This window comes from Solanum pennellii, chromosome 5 (genome assembly GCF_001406875.1).
Source record: "Solanum pennellii chromosome 5, SPENNV200".
In the NCBI taxonomy this organism is placed as follows: Eukaryota; Viridiplantae; Streptophyta; class Magnoliopsida; order Solanales; family Solanaceae; genus Solanum; species Solanum pennellii.
In genome coordinates this window covers 77,518,251-77,540,019 of record NC_028641.1, presented here as the reverse complement: position 1 = coordinate 77,540,019, position 21,769 = coordinate 77,518,251, and the positions used below count along the sequence as shown (strand labels likewise).

The following is a 21,769-nucleotide window of genomic DNA, read 5'->3' as shown; positions in this document are numbered from 1 at the left end:
CCCCCCCCCCCCCCCAAATGAGCATTTCCAGAATCATAAAGACTAAATGAAGTACACCCAAATCAAATAGATATATGAGAAGCAAAGAGATAAAATTATGCCATATACACATACATCACTTCCACCCCCAAATAAGCAGTTCCAGGATTATACAGAGGACCTGAAGTATTACCCAAATCAACTAGACATATGAGAAGTAAAACTGAGATAAAATTGAAACACACACACATCATCCCCACAACCGAAATGAGAAGTTCCAGAATCAAAAATACTAAATGAAGTACACCCAAATCAACTAGATATATGAGAAGCAAAATGGAGATAAAATTATTTTATATACCTAAAACACACACACACATACATCACTTCCACCCCCAAATAAGCATTTCCAGGATTATACAGAGGAACTGAAGTATACCCAAATCAACTAGACATATGAGAAGTAAAATTTAGATAAAATTATGGCATATATCTACACTGAAACACACACAAAGATCAAAATTGATAAGCAAAATTCAAGAATGCAAAATGAGTATTCACAATAAATTGAAACAATCAAAGGAAAACACTAAGAACAAACCATAGTGTCTATCGTCGGTGATTCTTCGTCGTCTTCTTCTTGTCCAAAAAATTGATCTTTGGCTGTGGGGTTTCTTCAAGCTAAATGTCGGTTTTCAGGTGACAAAATAAGAATTGGCCCTTTAAGTTTGAGAGTATATCAATTTGACCCCTATTATTTATGAGAGAAATGAAACTTGTAGTCTCTAAATTTTTACTACACTACATCCTATTTGGTGTTCGATATCGCATCTTGTGCTTTTTACTTGTTTAAAGATTTTGATTTCGAGTGTTATGATGTAAAAAATTGGTAGGGAGTGTTTCTGAATTATTCGAGTTTCTTTAGACTTAAGTTATTTTTGACTCACTAAAATTTCTCTCGACTTATACCCTCTTTTGTCTCTGGGTGGCGTATGTATCTAGTGAAAATCTTTCCTTGTTTGAACGTTGTCGTTCACTTTTAAAGTTACATAATCTCAAGATGCAATTGAATAAACAGATCTTTCAATTGAAAAGATTATCTGGGCTTCTTTAACTATGCTTATTTTCAGTCCGCTAAAGTTTATGTTTGCTACTACGCCCTTTTTGTCTCTAAACGTGACGTTTGTATTAAACAAAAATATTTTATTTTTTTATTTAAACTATGTCATTCACTTTTAAAATTATGGCATCTCAAAATACTATCTCGTGAATAAATTTTATCAAACTGATAGTCATGGCGATAAAAAATTATTTTTTATAGTACTTATTTACGTTATCAGCTTGGAACTTCACACATGTGCTATCATGTTATTAAAACTATATTGCATAAAATCTAATATTTCATTAAGAAAAAATGAATATAACTCATATATAATGATATAGAATTATCGACATATAAAAGACTAATTTTCTACCCCCTACTATTATGAAAACTCAACAAATTATAATATCTAACATGATCTCAATAATTAAAAAATAGTCAATGCTCCGAAGTGTCAATTTTCACTAGTGAAATTGCAAGAAACCTTTAAGCAATTTATAGTATGACTTAACAAAATGTGTTAAAATTGTAGGACACAAATTTAAATACCATTATCAATCTGTCTACCTAATCTAATTTCAATAAAGAAGCTTATATCTTATACTTATATTGATGAATAATAATAAGTACATCTATCTAATAACATTATTGAAACGCATCTTTATTTTGCTGTTAATAAAACTTATACTCGAAATCACAAAAAATGAATTTTCTTATTTAAAATCTTCGATATTTTTTTCCAACTAGAATAAACATTAGCCACAAAATCACCATCATAATATCCACTTCATCTTCCACATGGACCAATCACAAAACACAAACAATTCTCCTTAACCAATAATAATCTACATTTAGATTTGCCTATATCTCAAATTCCTTCCTTATACTCACCACAATTTACACCATTTTTTTCCCATTCTCATATTCATTTTCTATTTTATTCTCTACTCATCTCCAATTTTTTGTTAAATTAACCTAAAAAAAAAATGGCTTCTAACACATTGATGAGTTATGGAATTGCACCTGTTTACCCCTCTATTCTCTCTTCTTCCAAGTCTAAATTCGCCACCGCGTTGCCGGTATCCACCGGAGTTACCAACGACACGTCAAGGTTCAGCATGTCGGCCGATTGGATGCCCGGGCAGCCTCGTCCATCCTACCTCGACGGCTCAGCCCCCGGGTACATAATAATCTCTTTATTTCATTTTACGTGACATATATAGCCTAACATGTTAATTAATTTGATTTATAATTAGTAGGTTTGATAGGCATTAAAGTTGGATAACTTAATTTTTGAAATGTGTGATGGTAACATATCAAAAAAGAATGACACTTGTTTGGAAAATTGAATAATTTTTAAGGATGGCTAATTGGTGAATATTTTTAACTAGGAAATATTTGTATAATAAATTTGTGTTACAATTTTATTCTAGTTTTAATTTTGTATATATTATATACAAATGCAGAGATTTCGGATTTGATCCACTTGGTTTTGGAGAAGTACCAGAAAATTTGGAAAGATACAAAGAATCTGAACTTATTCATTGTAGATGGGCTATGCTTGCTGTTGTAAGCTTCTTTTTCTCTAATACTCCTTTTTTAGCTTTGTTATTTTATGAAAAATTTTAACTTATATAGATTGATAACATATAATAATACTATTATATTAACCATGTTGTAGCTGGTAATTTCTTTTATTTTATAAATTCTTAACTAATTCCACTTTATGTGGGAGATCTTTATCCTATAGTATAATAGTGATGCCCTTCGGTTACACCGTGAATACATAGAAGTTAAACTCTTTTTACTGAAAGAAAATTAACTGAAATCAATAAAAGTCTTACACAATATATGTGCTAAATTTGTCAAAAATTTGTCGTATATAGGTAAAATATTACTTTTATACATATATGTTAAATCTTGAAAATTGTTAGCAAATTTCTTGATTTCACCTCTCTATAATACATCACATTTTGGGAAAGATTTACAAACACCAACAATAACCACTCGGTGTAATTCCACGAGTAGAATCTGAACTATGGGGACAATAGTTTGTATACAGTCCTTAATAGCTTATCCCTACCTTGAGAGGTAGAGAAATGGTTACCCAAAAGACCCTCGAAGAGATTTACAAACAATTCTAACAAGATATACAAATATACACATTTTGAAAGAGATATACAAACAATGCTAGAAAAATATACATATTTAAGAAGAGACTTTTACATTACATTAACCAATTTCTCTGTCTATATTATTTTAAATTTTCTACCATATATTTTATTTTATATTTATGAACAATTTTTGCAGCCAGGAATCATAGTACCAGAGGCATTGGGCTTAGGTAATTGGGTCAAGGCCCAAGAGTGGGCAGCCATTCCTGGTGGACAAGCTACATATTTGGGCCAGCCTGTTCCATGGGGAACACTTCCTACTATTTTGGCTATTGAATTTCTAGCCATAGCCTTTGTAGAACACCAAAGGAGTATGGAAAAAGATTCAGAAAAGAAGAAGTACCCTGGTGGGGCTTTTGACCCATTGGGTTACTCTAAAGACCCTGCTAAATTTGAAGAACTCAAAGTCAAGGAAATCAAGAATGGTTAGAATACTAACTCACACCTTCCTCTTATTGTATTTACGGATTTAAGTTATACATGCTGACAATATCAATCTCGATTATCTGTGATTAGGTCGTCTTGCATTGTTGGCATTTGTGGGATTTTGTGTACAACAGTCAGCATATCCAGGAACAGGACCATTGGAGAACTTGGCAACTCACTTGGCTGACCCATGGCACAACAACATTGGGGATGTTATTATCCCTAAAGGCATTTTCCCTAATTAAATTATACTATTTAGCATATAGTATATTAGCCAAAAAAAGAACACCTTGTAAAACTCTCCCATATTGTACTCATATAGTCTTGTAATGAAATGGACTTTTTGTGTATCCTTTGTCTATGCATGATATATCTATCTAATATCCATTTTATTCGGATATGAATTTATGATTTAAACTTGATTAAATTTTTATCAGAGTTACGAAAATTTTGGAAGTACAATACTTATATTATATTGCAAGATTTACAAATATGTGCTCACAAGCGCAAAAGAACCCAACACACATGTATATATATGGTTCATATCGAAAGTAATAAATTCAATTAAATCGTATAAATATGTCCTACTATTCAAATTACAAAGGATATTAAATTATTGTTGGCTTATATATAGTTTGTTCTCACTTTAGCTAGTTAAACTTTTTTTTGCTTCATAGCTCTCTTTTGAATCAAGTGAAATTTGAGATTTATTTTTATATAAAGAGAGTCAATTTTGTGCTTGAGCTTAAGTTATAATTACTTACTGATGGAGCAAAAAATGATTTTCATTCAATTTAAATGGTAAATACCATTTCAATTCATTTTTTCGAACAAAAATAAGGATTAACTAGCAAGTTTCTGAAGAAGTAGCGCACATTTACTATAAAAGAAATTATTTCTGACGGCAATTAATTAACAATGATAACTTAATTGTCACTAATTTTTAGCGACATTTAACACTCTTTGTAAATGTCCCTAAAGCCTATGGTGACACTGAATTCAATGACAATTAACTAATACCAGCAAAAACTTTATCACTTTTTGTTAACAAGTGTATTTATTACCGTTAAAAATTATTTCTGTTATACTATAATTATAAATCCATATAAAAATGAAAGAAGAAAATTACGAACCTGAGCTTATAAGAATGAATTCAAATTCAATTACGAAGGTATCTTTTGAATTTAAATCTAAAACACGACAAATTTAATTTGTGTGACCTAACTAGATGCATGGACCTGTTACACTAACTTCTTGATTTTGGTCTACATTGTATAAACCATAGAGAGTCATCATTGAAAACTAAATATAACTAAATGAAAATTATTTTTATAAAAGTACATGATTTAAAGTTCTTTTTATATTCTTTTTCTTTTACAAAAAAAAAAAAGCTTAATGTAAAACTTTAAAAAAAGGCTGACAAAAATCATTGGGAACTAAATCAAAAAGTGTGGGCGTGCAAGAGTGCAACAGAAAAGCTGTTAGAAAATGAAACATATTTGTGTTTCTATTAGTCCATTATTTAATTATTAATACAATAATACTTCAGAATAATTAAATTATTAATTATAGGGAATATAATTAGGGTTTTAGAAGTAGCTGTATGTATGTACTTGATATAATTATAGGGGCATAAGTTTTAGGGACACAAAAGAAAAAAGAAACTGGAACCTCACTTGTATAAGCGGCGCACTTCTTTTTATATATTTATTGATCCGATTAATTTAAATTTGTATTGCATAAAATATTCTATTAAAAAAAATTTAACTTGTAATATTAAATTTTGCGTAACAGAAAACCAACCCTATATACAAGTTAAGAGTGTTTTACCACTAGTTTTTTTTTTCATACGAGCGAGTCAGTATTAGGTAAATCTTAGTCGCTTCAGTAGAGGTGAAACTAAGATCTCGATGTAAAAGGCGATTTAAGTGATAATAATTTGATCTTAAATATATATTTACATATTCAATAAATTTACTAACATATATATATTATTTAGGCAAAATTCAATGGACTCAACTGAACCAACATATGGCTACTAGCTCTGCCCCCGGCTCCATTACAATGATGTCCCGCAAATCACACTAGAGAGAAAATTGCACTAGATAAGCCTCTTGGTCTCTTACTATAAGCTCGACCAAAATAGATAAACCGTTAATTATAAAATTATAATTGGTTCGCCTACCGTTAATACTACAATCCAATATCGATAAACTAATAAGTCAATTTCATGATTGACTTCTCTATATCGTAATAGGTCCAACACTTTCCTTAAATCAATCTAAGATATATTAGAAATATAAAAAAATAGTAGAAATCAAATTTAGTTATAAAATATTCCTAATTTATAAAATAAAAATGTATCCATTTGAGTACTTTTTTTTGCCTGTAAATCGCGGTTGATTATGTGTTAAGAGCATAATACTCCATCATTCACATCTCTTCTATCTTTCAATGTGCATTATTAGAGTATTTTAAAATTGTATTTGATTTATAACTCTATGAATTGAATATGATATCAATATGTTTATTGAATACGATTCATAAATTATATTAGAGATGTGTTATTTTTGTAACCATTTATAAATCATATTTATTGAGATTAATTCAAAGCTTGAAAATATCTTTTAAAAGATTCATTCAGCAGCTCATATCTATGTCGTAAGTCGTAACATAATCAAATGTTTATAGCTTTTATTTGTTGGATACAAAAAATTTGTTGAATACAACTCATAAATTGTGTTAAAAATAAATATATTATTTGAACAAATTCGACTAAACCAACATGTGGCTACTAGCTCTAACTCTGGCTCCAGTACAATGATGCCTCGCAAATTATAGTAGAGAGTAAATGTACTAGACAAGCCTCTTACTATAAACTTAAGCGAGAGAACATGTAAAAAATTTTAAACTTAATATTCTCTATATAACGATCGATCACTTGCTCAACTAACTCGAGTATCGTCCCGTAACTAATTTCAAAATTCTTACAATCATGCGTGACTGTTCACAGCTAACTTCGAGGGAGTTGCAAGTTGGTAGAATAGTCAAAAAAGTGTAAATAACACATGCATACAACAAACACATAAATCTATCAGAAATTAATTAATCGAATGATACTATATAGTAGGAGTTTCTGGTAGGCACATGACTCTCCTGCCAATATTAATTACTACTGTTCTCATTCATTATTGAATCACATAAAAAAATGATTTTGAACGGTAATTTATATAATAATTTAATTATTATTAAATATGTTTTTATAATATAAAGAAATTTTATAAATATTTTTCAAATCATAATGACATTTGATCAAATGATAATTAATGAGTATCAGTAAGCGTTTTAGTACTATTTAGTAGTATGCATATTCGTCGCCATAAAAGCTATTTATTGTTGTGCCATAACATAAATATTGTTTAAGTTATATTATTGTTAATATAAGTAATTATATTTATATTTAAAGAAGATTTCAAGTTTCACCTATTAAGAAGCACAAAATATGAATATTGTTCGATTAAGAAGTGAACGTTTAGAAGATAAAATGAGAACGTTAAAATAAACATATGAATGTACAGCTAAATGAGATTGAATTAAGAATGATAATATATAATATATATATATATATATATATATATATACGATTTTGGTGATTAACAAAATGAATGAAGTGTTACAGAAATAATGCATATACACATGTAAATATGAGATACATGAATGCGCTAGTGAGAGAGTTTGACATGTATGAAGATATGTATATGTATGCTAAAAATATATTGAAAATATGCGGTTAGACAAGATATGATTCAACTGCAATAGTTTATCGATAACATGAATTTAAATAAGGGATATGAAAGTTGAAGATTAAGCTAGCTAAAAGTTTATTATTCTTTTTGTCCCTAGTTATTTAATCATTTTTAAATTGACACACATATTAAAAAATAATAAGGATCTATGCCTATGTACACATAGTGTTTTGGTATGTTTTAGTCGATTTGATTTGAGAGTCTATCGACGATAAATTTCTCACAAAATGAGAGTATTAAACCTATCTCAACATCATTCTTTCCGTACCCTTTTAACATAATTATTATGAATATGTTATTATTATTGTTACTTACTATAAAAACAATCTTCATTTCTTTTTCTCTATAAATTATTTTTAAAAAAAAGAAAATAAAAATTTATGTGAGGCACTTTGAAGTCATGAATAATAACAGCACGCACCATTAAACTAAGCTCTCATTTGTTGATTACTATAGCTGAATGCTGACCACCATAAAGTAAAATAAAATAAAATTATATTATTCAAATAATTTATTTTATTAACATCTTTGTTTCCTAAATATATATGTATATATATTTTCCAATTCAGAATCTTGCGTGCTTGAGCACCTAACTCAATCAATATTCTTCAAAACTTATAATAAACTCAGATATGATATCACGTTAAAATTAACATGATATTATATTAAAGCGTATGATTATTTTATTTAAAAATTTAAACGATGAGAAAAAAAAATATTTAGTGGTGGTGGGGGTTTAGGGGGCACTAGTCCTACAAAAACAATTTGAATATGTATATATCTGACAATATTATTCCCACACTTGTTCCTTCCAACACACTATACGATAAAAAAATTTCCATTTTTAATAATATATACTTTTTAAACTTCTTTTTCTTCTCCTTCTCTTTCAATTTTCCTGTTCTGTGTGTAATTTTTTTGCAGCCTTTTCTAGATCATGATTCATCCCTATGGTTGGTCAATATTTTAATAATGATGTATTCCACCACACCACCATTTTTTTAAATAAAATAAATTAAAACCTAAGTATTTTAGTAGTAATTTTTTTCTCGATCTCATATTAGTTAATTTATTCCACTTTTCGAGAATTAAATTATATAATTTTTGTTAATATATATATATATATATATATATTTTTCTAGTTATAATTTTAAAAAATATTTAATTAATTTTAAGGATTAATCAAATTTAACTTTAGGTAAAACATCAGAGTTAATATGTAATGTAGGGAGTTCATAAGAACCAAATTAATTTTGTGGTATTATTGGACCGAAAATGTTCTTGTTTTTATCAGTTTTGAGGGTATTTATTTATTTAATTTAATCAAAGGAAATTATTTTATATTTAATGCATAGAAGTGGACATTAATTGTAAAGGTTGGTTAGTTTGAGAATACACGCAAAATATTTGAATAAAAAAAAAATATTTTATCATACGTTCAAATGTTTAGAAATATATCATAAAAGTTTTAGTGATGAATTTAAGAGGCTGTTAATAATAATTTTTACCTTATATATAAATGATAAATGTTCATCTCCAATTCTGTTTAGTAATTGATTATAAAAGTTTATAATACCTATCTATAAGCACAAAGACTGATCTGAGATTTAAAACTTGATCATAGGTATTTACGAAGATCTCAAGTTAATATAAAATAATAAATTCACTGTTGAGTAAAATAATAAATTCCTTGTTAAATATTTCATTAGTGATATTGTATAATCAAGGCTAGCTTAATCCATTCTCTTGAAAGTTTTTATGACCTCATAGCATAATAATAATAATTATTCTTAATTTATTTTCTAGTTAGTATTACTAAAAACTGTTTAAAGGGGAAAAAAAAATTTTATAGAAAAAAAAAACATTCCTAGCAGGTGCATGATTTTGCTCAAAGGATGTCTTTTCTTGAAAATTACTTTGTTGAATGTCATGTAGTATTCATCAACATATCCTCTGTACAATTTTTTTTGACTTTTGTGTTGGTCTTATATGCAATTTTTTTTAAAAAAATTGAAAAATAAATTAGGATTTTTTTTCTATTAGCTCCAATAATATCTGAAAATCTCAAGGGGTTTTCTTGACTCAACATGTAAAAATTTTATGTGATCTGATGAATTGAGACAGAATATTTTGACCATATTGTAAAATTATGTCACAATATGTAAAAAGAATTCCCTAAATAGTTATGGATTTGAGGTAGAGAGTTAGAATTTATTTTTTTCCATTTTGGTTCATTTGTATATATGATTATATTTGTTGTTACTTTATATCTGTTTGGTGGTATATAATTTGCGGGGTCTTTATATTTAGAATCTTATCATTATTGCGTACTTGATAAAAGAATTTTACAAATAGCAAATTAAATTCTAAAGACATCAAAAAAAAAAAAATTACGACTTGAGTATTTTCTGAAGATAGGTCATTAATAGTTGAGTACTGTTAATATAAATATACCTCACCGCCGTGGAAGTTTACTCACAGGGTGTTACTACGAAATATTAGGTTTTCTCTTTCTCTCTCTAGATCTCTCATCTCTTTCTCTTGAAAGTTCTTGTGTTCTTCATTTATCTAGTGTGTGTGAATTCGATCCTAACAAGTACTCCTATACTAAAGGCACTAGATAAATATTTATTGGAATTATATATTTTCTATGCCAAAAAACAAAACTAAAAAAAACTCTTCAACGCTATAAGAGTCTTTACACTAAAGGGGTATATTTGTTATACTACTCTTATCTCATATGGTTGAGAGAATAAGTTATTATCCCGTTATATAATCGTAGAAATTAATTCTCGTCTAATGAATTAATTTTGATGTTTAGTTAGATACGATGATGTCTACTCTTGAAAAATACTATTAAAGTCAAACACATTTATAATTTTAAATATTGTTAAGACTTGTGAACACGAGAAAGGATCATCATTAACATTTGAGGTTATGAGTTCGATCGACTCGATCAAATTCATTTTAGGTCCTCTCCTATTTTGTTGTATTCTAATTTTTAGTCTATATAAAAAGGCGAAATTAAAATTAAAGCAAAAAAGAGAAATATTTTTTTGTAAAAGAAGAAGAAAAAGATAGGATGAGAATCGAACCTCATACTTAAACTAAACACAATAAAATAACAACTTTAATTGTGACCTATCTTAAATTCTCTCTTTTTAATGACTTTACTATTGTGTTGATAAGTATGTACGTCAAATAATTAATAAAAAGTTAGATGTATTTCCCTACCAGTCTTATCACTTTGCAAAATTTGATTTAACAAGACCTTATGGTATAAAATATTGTCTTCAATTCAACTAAATTATAATGGTGTCAACTCATTCCTTAAAGTACTTTCAATTGACAAATGCAAAATTATTCTTTGTCCTTGGTGGGAACAAACTATGTGTGTGTCTCTCATGTCCTTTGTTATGTTAATCATATCATTAGCTTCATTTTTCAACCTTTTCTAAATTATAATAATTTTAATTTTTTTTATTTGGTGTTCGATACATCTATTGAGAGCTAGAATCTGAATTTTGATATAGAATAAGACCTTGAATATGAAATTGTAATAGAAAGTCTTGTGCACTTTGAGTACAACATTTCATTTTGAAGTCGATTTATATTTAAAAGATTTAAATAGAAAAATTTTTTGGATATTGAAAAAAAGATTATTTACCACATTATCACGATTTTTCGAAGATGAATCATGTTACTACTTGTTAGTTAAAATAATTAGCATGGAAGGTTTTTGGAATTATATTTTTTCTCTCTTTCTTGTCATACCAACTAACTTTGACTTTCTGTTTAGTTATTTTCATTGATACGTGCAATTTTTTTGGCCTCATATATATATACTTTAATTAATAATGGGCTCCAGAAATAATTAAAGTTTGACCATAATCATTGTAAGGAAAAATAGGTGAGGTTAATTTATTCTAAAAGATTAGTAAGTATATTAGACGTTTTGAATTTAGCTTTGAGAATAAAATGGTGGTTCGTAAAAATATTTTATCCTCCAAAATGAAATTTATGAAATACAAATACAAATTAATTACGTCACAGAATAAATATTGAATGGTTAATGAAAAATCAAAATGAAAAATAAAAATAAAGAGGATCACATACACAAGGAAACTTACTCGATCAAATTAATTAATACATATTTATCCTCTAAATTAGTCGAAAGCGATAAATTTGTTGGTTATATTCAATAACAACTTACTAATTTATAAACACATTTATACGGAAGGGAGACTCGATCTCATCCGAATCTCTGTCTACTTTGATATCATATTAAAGTGTGTGATTATTTCATTTAAAAGTTTAAGTCGTTAGAGAGCACACTATTAATAGTTGATTATATTCAACAGAAACTTAAAAGAGAGCATATTTTATTTTGATTTCTTATATTGTAAATTAAAATTTATATCGAGACTTAATTAATTTAAATTTAATAAAATATTAAATTTAAAACTTGAATCTAATATCTCTACTTAAAAAACGGAAAAATACTATCGTAAAATAAAATAAACTAATGAATTGGGGAACCGAAAGCAAATTCTTGGTCAAAAAGATTTTAAATGAACTTTTCACAACTATAATGAGAAATAATATTTTTCATCATTATGTCTTAGATTTAATTCAATTTGTTCATCTTTTTCTACATAATAAGATATAATTGTAACTTTATAAAAGTGTGTATCTTTATGTCAATTTGCTGATGTGTGGCATATAAGTAGCTTTCATGTTTTTTAATATTTTTATTTCTTTAAAACAGAGACATCATTATCATATCTTATCATTTTATTTTGGCCCATTTAAAATCCCTTTTCTCTGCAAGAAAATCTACACTTTATGTTATCTTTATATATTAATTATAATAATTCTATGTTAAATGTAACCTTCAGTATATAAAGTCATATGAAAGCTGTATATATTTTGGAATTTTGTATTATTATTAGCATCACATCAATTGAATAACAGTACACACTACTTAAAAAGAAACTACACTTATTGGATAAATTTTAAATTTAAACAGTGACATTATTTAGTGATGGATTATTAAAAAAATTATTAGTTATAGATGATTTAGTAGAAGATTAGAGATAAAGTGTGTATCTAATTATATTTTCTCTGTAATCCTTTTGAACTTTGATTAATTTATTAATCTAACCTTTATTTGGATTGAAGTATATGGTTTTGATCCCCTTTTATTTAAGTAGCAAATATATGATAGAATCACATTGTGTCAAATACGAAGTAAGAATACAAGTATAATATAATATACGAGTAACTAAGTGATACAATTAGTAATTATGTATTTTTTTTCTGTTTTTAATGTCTTTTACTTAATGTAAAACTAAATTATACAAATACATCTATGATAACTATCAATCACTCCTTAGTTTGATATAATTACATGTTGTCTTACTAATTAATAATTGTTTCGTACTAAATTTTAAGTCAGATAGTTGTATTAATGATATTAGATACCAGATACATTTGAAATACACATACATGGAAAAAGAAGAGTCAAGCGAGAGAGTCAACGTATATCTTTTGATGTATGTATGTATCTTTGATACCAAAATACATTTTGTAATGTAGATACGTGGAGAAATAAGTAAGAGAAAAAGGAGAGAGGATAGAGTACATAGGCGATAGTCTCGACTGTTGCCATAGTCAACAAGATTGAAACTTCCAGGAAAAACTTCGAATTGGGAGGGCGATCCTCCGTGTGAACTGATCGTACCCTGGTAACTATCTTACTTAAGCAATTCTTTTTGTTCTTCTTCTTTCTTAGTTGAAGTTCCTATATTGTTTTTTTCTTTCCTTTATGAATGTTATAACTCCTAATTCTTTGTTAGCGGATCTCTTTGATAGTTCGATCATTATTCGCCTTCTAACTCAACTATCCGATTGTACGACTATTTTGATTGCGAGTCGAAAGGAATGGGATAGAAGTAAAGTGGGGGATCAAGAACGGTCTTAAGTGAGTTTGAAAATCGACTTCTTTATTAAAAAATATTCTTTCTTCCGCTCACTCTTCCAAGACTTTTGCTCGTATGTCAATCTATTCGACTTTTTCTTGCAAATCCTCTCTTTTACGCTTTTGACTATGATTGGGCTCTTCAGTAAGAAAAGGGGTTTAGCGAGAAAATTAGCTCACACCCATCTTTGATGAAAGAAGCCGCGCGTTTAGGTAGAAAGAACAATCAGTGTCACAGAGATTACTTTTGTTCTACTCTTCCTTTACATGAAGGGAATGAATGCCTTATGGGAATGGATCCGGGATTGATCGAGTAGCTTATTCAAATGTTGTGAACTCATTTCTGCTTTTGCAATACCAGCGCATCTTGTGCCACACTTGTGTGGAAGGTTGCTCCCCCGATCGAGTTGGCTTAAGCCCGATAAATTAACGAATCAAAATTAAGCGCCATCCAATCACTTAGACTAAAAATAGCCAATAAATTTTTAAATGATGAAATTAATCTAAATTAAGCACCCATCCAATCACTTAGATTAAAAATTACCGATAAATACATATAACTATATATAATTTGATCAGAAAAAAGTTATAAAATTTTTCAGCGATTATTTTTATAAAGATCTCATAAAAACTAAATACTTTAAGATACGAATAGGATATTTGGAACTTATGTTAACTATATACACTTGAATATTAAAAGTAAATACATCTTGAGGGTCCCTATAATACAACTTTTCATGAATTCCACATAGATAAAGAATAAAATCGACATATATATTTCTTTTCAAACTTTATTTAATAATTTTTTCTTAATATTTTATTATTCTATAACTTTGTGTGTATGAGAAATTGAGAATAATACATCATCATGAGTCTCAGACTATATACTTGCATACAAATGGAACCTTAAGACAATTTAGGTAAATATTTGGACAAGAAATACAGCTACTTTCTTTTTGCAAAAAAAATTTAATTATTTCATAGGTTTATTTCTTAGGCACATGAAGCATGATGATGTCCTAGCCCTAATTTGACCAAGAATCATAGGCTATAGCTTTCATATCTATATGTAAAAATGTCTCTCTCTCACACACAAAACACAATCATGATGTCCTTTTCAAATTTATGATTAATATTTATTAAAAAATTTGCTTCATGTCTAGTATTGATATTCAGGTAAGATAAATTAGAAATCGCATTAAAATCCTAATTTGTATTGAAAATAAAAAAATTCTTTAATAAAAAGAAAAATTGAGCGTCTGGGTCAGAGTCAGAACCAGATTATCGTTGACGAGTGGAGGTAAGGGAGGGGGTCTAGGGAAAAGTTTTAATAAAAGAGTTCCAATGATTTATACTAAAATCAATTCGCTTATAAGCTTACTAACATATATAAATTTTTACAATAAGCATTAATCACTAATTTAATAAAAATAATATATTCAATAAGGACTTGGTAAAGAAAATGGCTTTCAAAAGTAATATGATACCTTCTATTCTCTTATGGTTCAAACTATACTAATAATACTATATACTAACAAATGTTGGTAAGGAAGTTTTTAAGGTTCGATTAGATTTGAATTAGTGTAAAATTTTTTACTCCTTAATGTCAATAATCTTGTATTAGGAACTTAAACACGAAATCTATGAATAACGATAAAGATAAAGAAATATCTACCACACCATAAACGATTTTGTTTTGCAAGAGGTTAATATATTTATAACACACACTAAGGTCTAACATAATATAGACAAAAACTGTTCACACACATATAAACCTGACTAGCTTGTTTTATTGATGTCAACTCTAGAGTTTTATTGGTGAACTTGTATAGCCAGCAAAAGATTCTCATAAGATATTGACCATTCAAAGAAAAAAAAATTCAAATAAAGTTAAGAGTATGATTGCAAATTTTCTTCCTCACTTGCCATGCACTTTCTTGGCAATGTCACCTTTAATTTGCTATCTAATTTAACCTAATTCTTGAATTATATATATAATATACAACAAAACCTTATGTTAAATAGTATATGGTACTAAATTAATTAGACTATATTTTACATCTTGCTAAACTGTTCTCCTTTTCTTTTATGGTTGGTTTATATTTTCAATCTGTTTTTTTTTTTTTTGGAATCAGACTAATTTATTTTTTATTAAAAAATCCCATTTTACAGGAGATAAAGCGCGTAGTTGCTACTAAAAGTAACTCTATATATACCTACTATATATTTAAATTCGAAACATTTGATTAGGCAGATTGCTAATGGCCAACTCCTCCTCTCTCCTTCCTACTATTTTTTTTATGTAAGACTTTAATTTAAATATGTCATTAATTCATAAACAAATATAGAATTTAAAATTCATGATCAATTTTTATAAATCGCGAATTAAAATATAATATATTCATCAATAGTGTATTTTTTAAAAGACTATAAAATTGTTCAAAAGATATCTGTAAACAAGTCGTATTAAAATGTGTGATTTATAATATTAAAATGATACAAATTACCGTCCATATACCAAGTGAAGATGATCTGATGAAGGGGGGATTTTAAATTGACAATGCATATAATTTAAACGGTTGATATATCAAGAATTAAGGTATATAAAAGTATATTGATAATTGGTTAGATTAGTTGTAAAACTGATAATATACAAAAAAAGAACAGAAGATAAAAAGAATAAAATAGGAGTAGGGGGGGGGGGGCAGAATAAAACAGAGAAGATAAATTATGGGTAATGTTCTTATTTTTTTTTATTTTTTTTCATTTTTTAACTTTATTGTTTATTTAAAGAAAGTAGGAAAAAAGAAATTAGGAAAGTTGAGAGGAATCCATATTGTTCCAAACACATGCAGACAAAGTAGTTTCAGAGTAGAAAAGCAACCATTGCTTTGAGACCAGAAAAAAGGAAAGTGAAAGAGAGAGAAAGAGAGAAAGATATTTTCCGAGTTTATGTTATATACATTGTTAGTATTAAAAGTAGTACGATTATTATTCGATCACACAAGGAATATTAAAGTAATTCTTCTGAAAATAAAGAGATTTATATTGTTGAAAGTAAGATAGTTAATCGACTTATTATATGGTAATATGATCAGAACAATAACATGTTATAATTAGTTAATTTATGGATACTTAGAATTTTTATTGTAATTTTATGTTAGATTATTATACAATTTCATAACTTTAGATCTTGGATTTACCTTAATACGCAACTCAGAGATAGCTTAGGGAATTGATTTGGGATGAAAAACATATTAACCCATTCTTATACGGATATAAGTCATATATATTATTACTATATAAACGTTTTAAAATTATTAGTGTTGTTTAACATGTTATAACAAGTGTAACTAATTCAGTGACATACTTCTTTTTTTTAAAAAAAGAATTGTTTGAAACATATTATAATTCTTAAAAAAAAAAGATTTTTAGACAATATATGTACAATTTTATTTTAAATCATAAGTTTTTTTTAAAAAACTCAGTATCTGATCAAATATTACCAAATAAATTGAAACCGCACGAGTATTTTCTTTGAATATTTTTTAAAGTGATTTGACTATATAAATATTGTTGACATCATTATTTTATTATATAAATGAGATTTAAACTCGATCTCAATATCATAACAAGTGTAACTTATTCAATAACATACTTTCCTTTTTAGTTTGTTAACAAAAAATTATTTCCTTTAATAAGATGATTTTTGGTCAAGCATAAGTCTGTGACTTATTTTGAGCCACAAATTTAATTTTTTTTCTTAAATTCAGTATCTGGTCAAACACTATCAAATAAATTGAAAATTGAAATAATATGCATATATTGTTTAACTATTTTTAAAAATGACTTGACTATATAAATATTTTTGATGTCATTATTATATAAATGAAATTTGAACCCTCCCCCCACCCCACCCCCCAACCCCACCAAAAGGAACTTGGCCATTTTCCCCTCTTTATATGTCTCTATATATCTAGTAGGTGAAGAACAAGCTTACAAAAGTTCCTTCTTTCTCTCTCAAAGAACATAAAAGAAAAAAAAACACACAAGAGATGAAATCTCTCTTCTTATTTCTTGTAAATTTTAATTTCTCAAGGCTATGCTTGTTTTGTGCCTTTATAAAAGGGTTAATAATACTTTTTTTTTTTGACTAGATACACAAAAATGAGTAAAAGAATCTAGTTGGTTTTATGGTTGTATACATAATTATAGATTTTATTTTTATTTTTATGGTTTTATGCTTGCATACACAATTATAGTTTTTTAAAAAATTGTGGAGTTTGAAGATCCATTTGATTAGGACCCTAATTTGATCATTTATTTATATTTCTTATTTCATTTTTATTTTCACTAGATAAACCATTATTCTCCTCTTCTAAATTCATATTTCTTCATCTTCTTGATTTTTGAAAAAATATATATATGATCATGGGTAGATTATGAATTTAAAGAGCTAAAAATTTAATATATACATATGAGTGTGTATATATGTACTGATACAAGTCGTGTACACGTATATGCCTGGCTCCCTGTATGCCATTTGCAAAGCTCACCGTAATATATCGATGGGCCTTGTTGAATGGCGTATGAGGAGCCAAGCATATTCCGATATCGTGTATATGATGTTGAAATATGTAATCATCTCGTCCAATAAAGTTACCTTTTTTTTCTTTCTTTCTATTAATTTAATTTGTTTATGTTGAGATCTAAACCAGGTTATGGTGATTGATGAAGAATTCTTCATCCTCAGTTGCAAGAGGTATTTACATTCTTTCTACTTTCTAAATTTACATCATGATAATTGATTATATGATTAGGGTTTCTTAATTTGCTTCCTATATATGTACTTTTAATTTATTTATTTTTAAAATAAGTTTGTTTCTTTTTTTTCATTTGCTATATGTAATGTTTAGTGAATTTTTGATTTTCCTTTGATTAAATTCTAATGTTTGGATTTTCTTGTAGTTATTATTCTACAAGAAACTTTGATATTAGTAGATAGATTATTGAAAGTAGTAATCTAGTAATTAAATTAAGCATATTTCACCAGAGATTTTGGATCATCAGATTTTGAAAATTTTCTTCCGAATAAATTTACACTTTCTTTCACAGTCATTCACTTCTTAGTAGTAAAATGCATATCAAAACATAACATCAAATTTTAATAACCACAAATCTATGCTACATGTTCTTGTTTATGTCACCTAGAGAATTATACTTTTTATAAAATGTATTTTTACTTTTTAAGGATATTTTGCAAATAAATGAAAATTTAAAAAAACTTTCGTTCTATTTTGCAACGAGTTTATAGAATTATAGTTATATGAACTTAAAATATATAAATATTTGTTATAATGGTATATTTTGTTGATGAAGTTTTAAAAAGTGGTAAATTAAAATAAGTGAAATTACGTTTATTAGAAGGTTGTAATGTTTTTGTTTTAGGGTTTTAGTTCTTGTTAAGTGAGAGGTATTTTTTGGTATAGGGTTCTGTAATTAGGGTCATTTGTGTGACTCATGGGAGAGACTCATATTCACGTGATACATAAACAAAAAAAACAAGAATATGCATTTGGATTTGTTAATTTTTTCCTTTGTTTCAATTGAATGTTTTGAAATTAAATTTGAAGTATGAAAACTCATTGTTGAGATTTGTATTTTTCTATCTGTTCTCATAACACATCAAAACTATAAGTTTTGAATATATAATATTAAGTTGCTTCATTAATAACAAATAACATAAATATTCTTCACTAGGCAATTTTCTTGAATTTATAAGGATTTTTTTCTATGATTATAATTAAAGATAATAATAATAATAAAATCATATATGTAACAACAATGAACAACCAAAACGTCTTAATAATACCTCAAAGTGTTTTCAATTATTACTTTGGATATTATTATAAAAGCATTATTTATAATTATGAAGATTTGAGTAGTTTAATTCAAAGTACTAAATTATTTCTATTAAAATATAATTTATTTTTCTCCCTTTTTAAAAACAATATGCAATAAATAAAATCATAAAATTTACGATGAAAATCTTGAGGCTTAAGAATTTGGATTCCTTGAACAAAGGTTTTACAACTTTCACTCTTGAGCAATCTCTGCTAACACTAACATACTTGATATAATCTCATCATTGGGGTAAGAACACTGTAATGTATAGGTAACATTACGGCTAGTGAAGGTAAAGATTAATGTATTTCATAGACCTTTTACTTAAATAAAACATAATAAAATAAAGTATGAAAAATAAATTTAAAAGTGAAATGAATATATCGAACATAATGAAGAAGAGAAGAAAAACAACATATATAGTATGCATGTGATTAATTATAATAAAACTAACAATGAATCGACTTCATACTTACTCATCTTATATCCTTTTTTTTTTTGGTCTTTATATCATTCTATTTTAAAATTACTGTTCTCGATAAACTGAAATTGTATTACATAAGGTATACATGTATATATATCTTGTGTGATACTAATTTAATTTCATGTTTGTATCTTTTTTTTAAATGTTAGCTTTTGCATTCATGTCCTAGTTTTTTGAACAACTAATTAATGTATTACTGATCAGATTTTATTCTGGCCTGTCTCTTTTATACATTTTACAGTGTTTGGAAGGACATTCTTTTGTTTGCACAAATTTGTCTTAGAAAATGATGATTACTTCTATTTGTAGAAAATTATTGTAGGGTCACATGTTGGATTCTGACCTCTTAACACAAGAAACAAAAACAGAAAGAAAAAAAAAAGACAAATTTTTATTTATGAAATATTTGATGTTAAAATTGAAAAATGTATTATGATCAATTGAATTTGCACATGAATTTTACTTTGAAAAGAAAATAGAGTTTTTAGTTTTATGAGAGAAAAATTTGTTTTTTCCTTTAAAATACTTAAACTAGTTTAATTTCTTAAACTTTAAATTCTCTCTTTAAAGTTGAAGTTAAAATAATAGAAGTAGATTGAGTTTATGATCGATACACTTATTTAGATTTATTTCTAAAAGAAATTGTTAATACTGATCGTTTGTTCTAATTTATGTGACACTATTTTTTTGTTAATTTATTTTGTCATGATTTTAAATTTAGAGAGAAGATTAACTCATATAATTTTATTCTATGAGAGTTTTTAAAATCATCAAAAATTAGAATATGACATGTTTTAACCCTAAAAGTTTCAAAAAAAAAAATTACAATACACTACTACACTTAAATTAAGACGTCAACGAAAATTTTCATCTTAATTTATGTGATATTTTATTTTTTAGTCTACAAATTTTGAAAGTCTTTCCTTTCCTTTATTTCTTTAATTTCGTATTCAGCCAAATATTATCATATTCATAGTATTTTTTATGTACAAATATTTACATATAAATCATGCATGCTTTCAACTAGGTACGAACTACACAAACTATGGGATTCTTTTAGGGTCAGAGCTAGCTAGCTCAGTCACTATCCAAGAATAATTTGTATAATATGTATTTACAACTTTACATTATGTTTTATGCACTTTCTCAATTCAATAACTTCTTAAAATCTCTTAATTTGATTGATTTGATTCTGGCTTCATAGAGTCGATGTTGTTATTATTTGTCCCCCGCTCCCATAAAGCTAATAAGAGGCTTTATAAACAACAACATTTTGTTGATGCCTCGCAACTTACCTTGAAATGTTTTACCTATAGTTTTATCGATTAATATTAGGTTTTTAATACTCTATTTTGTTCTAGCTTGTGGTGAAATAGATAACATCCTTTTATCCTTGAATGAAACTTTCGATTTGTGCTTTTAGAATAGAGGAAATCATGATAGAGTGAGTTTTTCCTTTTAATGAGTTATATTTAATGTGAATTTGAATTAGTCAGATTGATCGTACATTTCTCACTGAAATACACTATGCATACAAAGTCGAAATTACTTCTACATATTTTTATAATGTATATTGAATCACTTTAACATTGATAAATATTTACTTTTTAATATTTTAAAATCTATCGCTAAAAATTCTGAATATGCCATTATATATTAAGTACTATGTATTATAATGTGTTGGAGAAGGGGAAAAATTTCACTTGGCTTTTTACAATACCTATGTTCTATGGCCATCTCTTACTCTAGTTGGTTACTACTTACTAGGGAATATAACATGGTCAAAAATTCAAGAAAAGTAAAAGCATGCATATAATAAAAATATACTCCATATTCCTTCTTGGAATTAAGAAAAGAAAAAGAATAGAAATCAGCTTTTCCTAACCAACATATCAATCACCCCCCCCCCCCCCC

General features: G+C 27.0%; 2 protein-coding genes and 1 long non-coding RNA gene across 4 annotated transcripts in view; 2 read left to right on the top strand and 1 right to left on the bottom strand.

The window, feature by feature from the left end:
• The window catches only part of LOC107020334, a 7,154-nt gene extending 6,422 nt beyond the window's left edge, over positions 1-732 (bottom strand). The window contains exon 1 of one of the 2 annotated variants that reach the window (XM_015220653.2): positions 581-732. In XM_015220653.2, coding sequence (XP_015076139.1) covers positions 581-583 — 3 coding nt within the window. In that variant the 5' untranslated portion in view covers positions 584-732. Of the gene's footprint in view, positions 1-340; positions 544-580 lie in introns of those variants that run through there. The other variant, XM_027917068.1, reaches the window with a different exon arrangement.
• A 1,257-nt stretch (positions 733-1,989) lies between these two features.
• Positions 1,990-4,085, top strand: LOC107020542 (chlorophyll a-b binding protein 6A, chloroplastic-like). The gene is made up of 4 exons (XM_015220948.2): positions 1,990-2,261; positions 2,548-2,650; positions 3,392-3,680; positions 3,772-4,085. Exons 1-4 carry the CDS (start codon positions 2,068-2,070, stop codon positions 3,924-3,926), a joined length of 741 nt encoding a protein of 246 aa, XP_015076434.1. The 5' UTR covers positions 1,990-2,067; the 3' UTR covers positions 3,927-4,085.
• Positions 4,086-17,498: 13,413 nt separating this feature from the next.
• LOC114077288 lies at positions 17,499-21,436 on the top strand. Its single transcript, XR_003578421.1, has 2 exons — positions 17,499-18,229; positions 20,883-21,436. It is a non-coding gene; the product is annotated as an uncharacterized LOC114077288 (long non-coding RNA).
• The last annotated feature ends 333 nt before the right edge of the window (positions 21,437-21,769 follow it).

What these genes read in the sequence shown, in the direction of transcription:
- LOC107020542 (XM_015220948.2), top strand. Translation starts at nt 2,068, where the DNA reads ATGGCTTCTAACACATTGATGAGTTATGGAATTGCACCTGTTTACCCC. An exon ending in CTCGACGGCTCAGCCCCCGG is followed by an intron (nt 2,262 to 2,547) that starts GTACATAATAAT and finishes ATACAAATGCAG; the next exon opens with AGATTTCGGATTTGATCCAC. An exon ending in GATGGGCTATGCTTGCTGTT is followed by an intron (nt 2,651 to 3,391) that starts GTAAGCTTCTTT and finishes CAATTTTTGCAG; the next exon opens with CCAGGAATCATAGTACCAGA.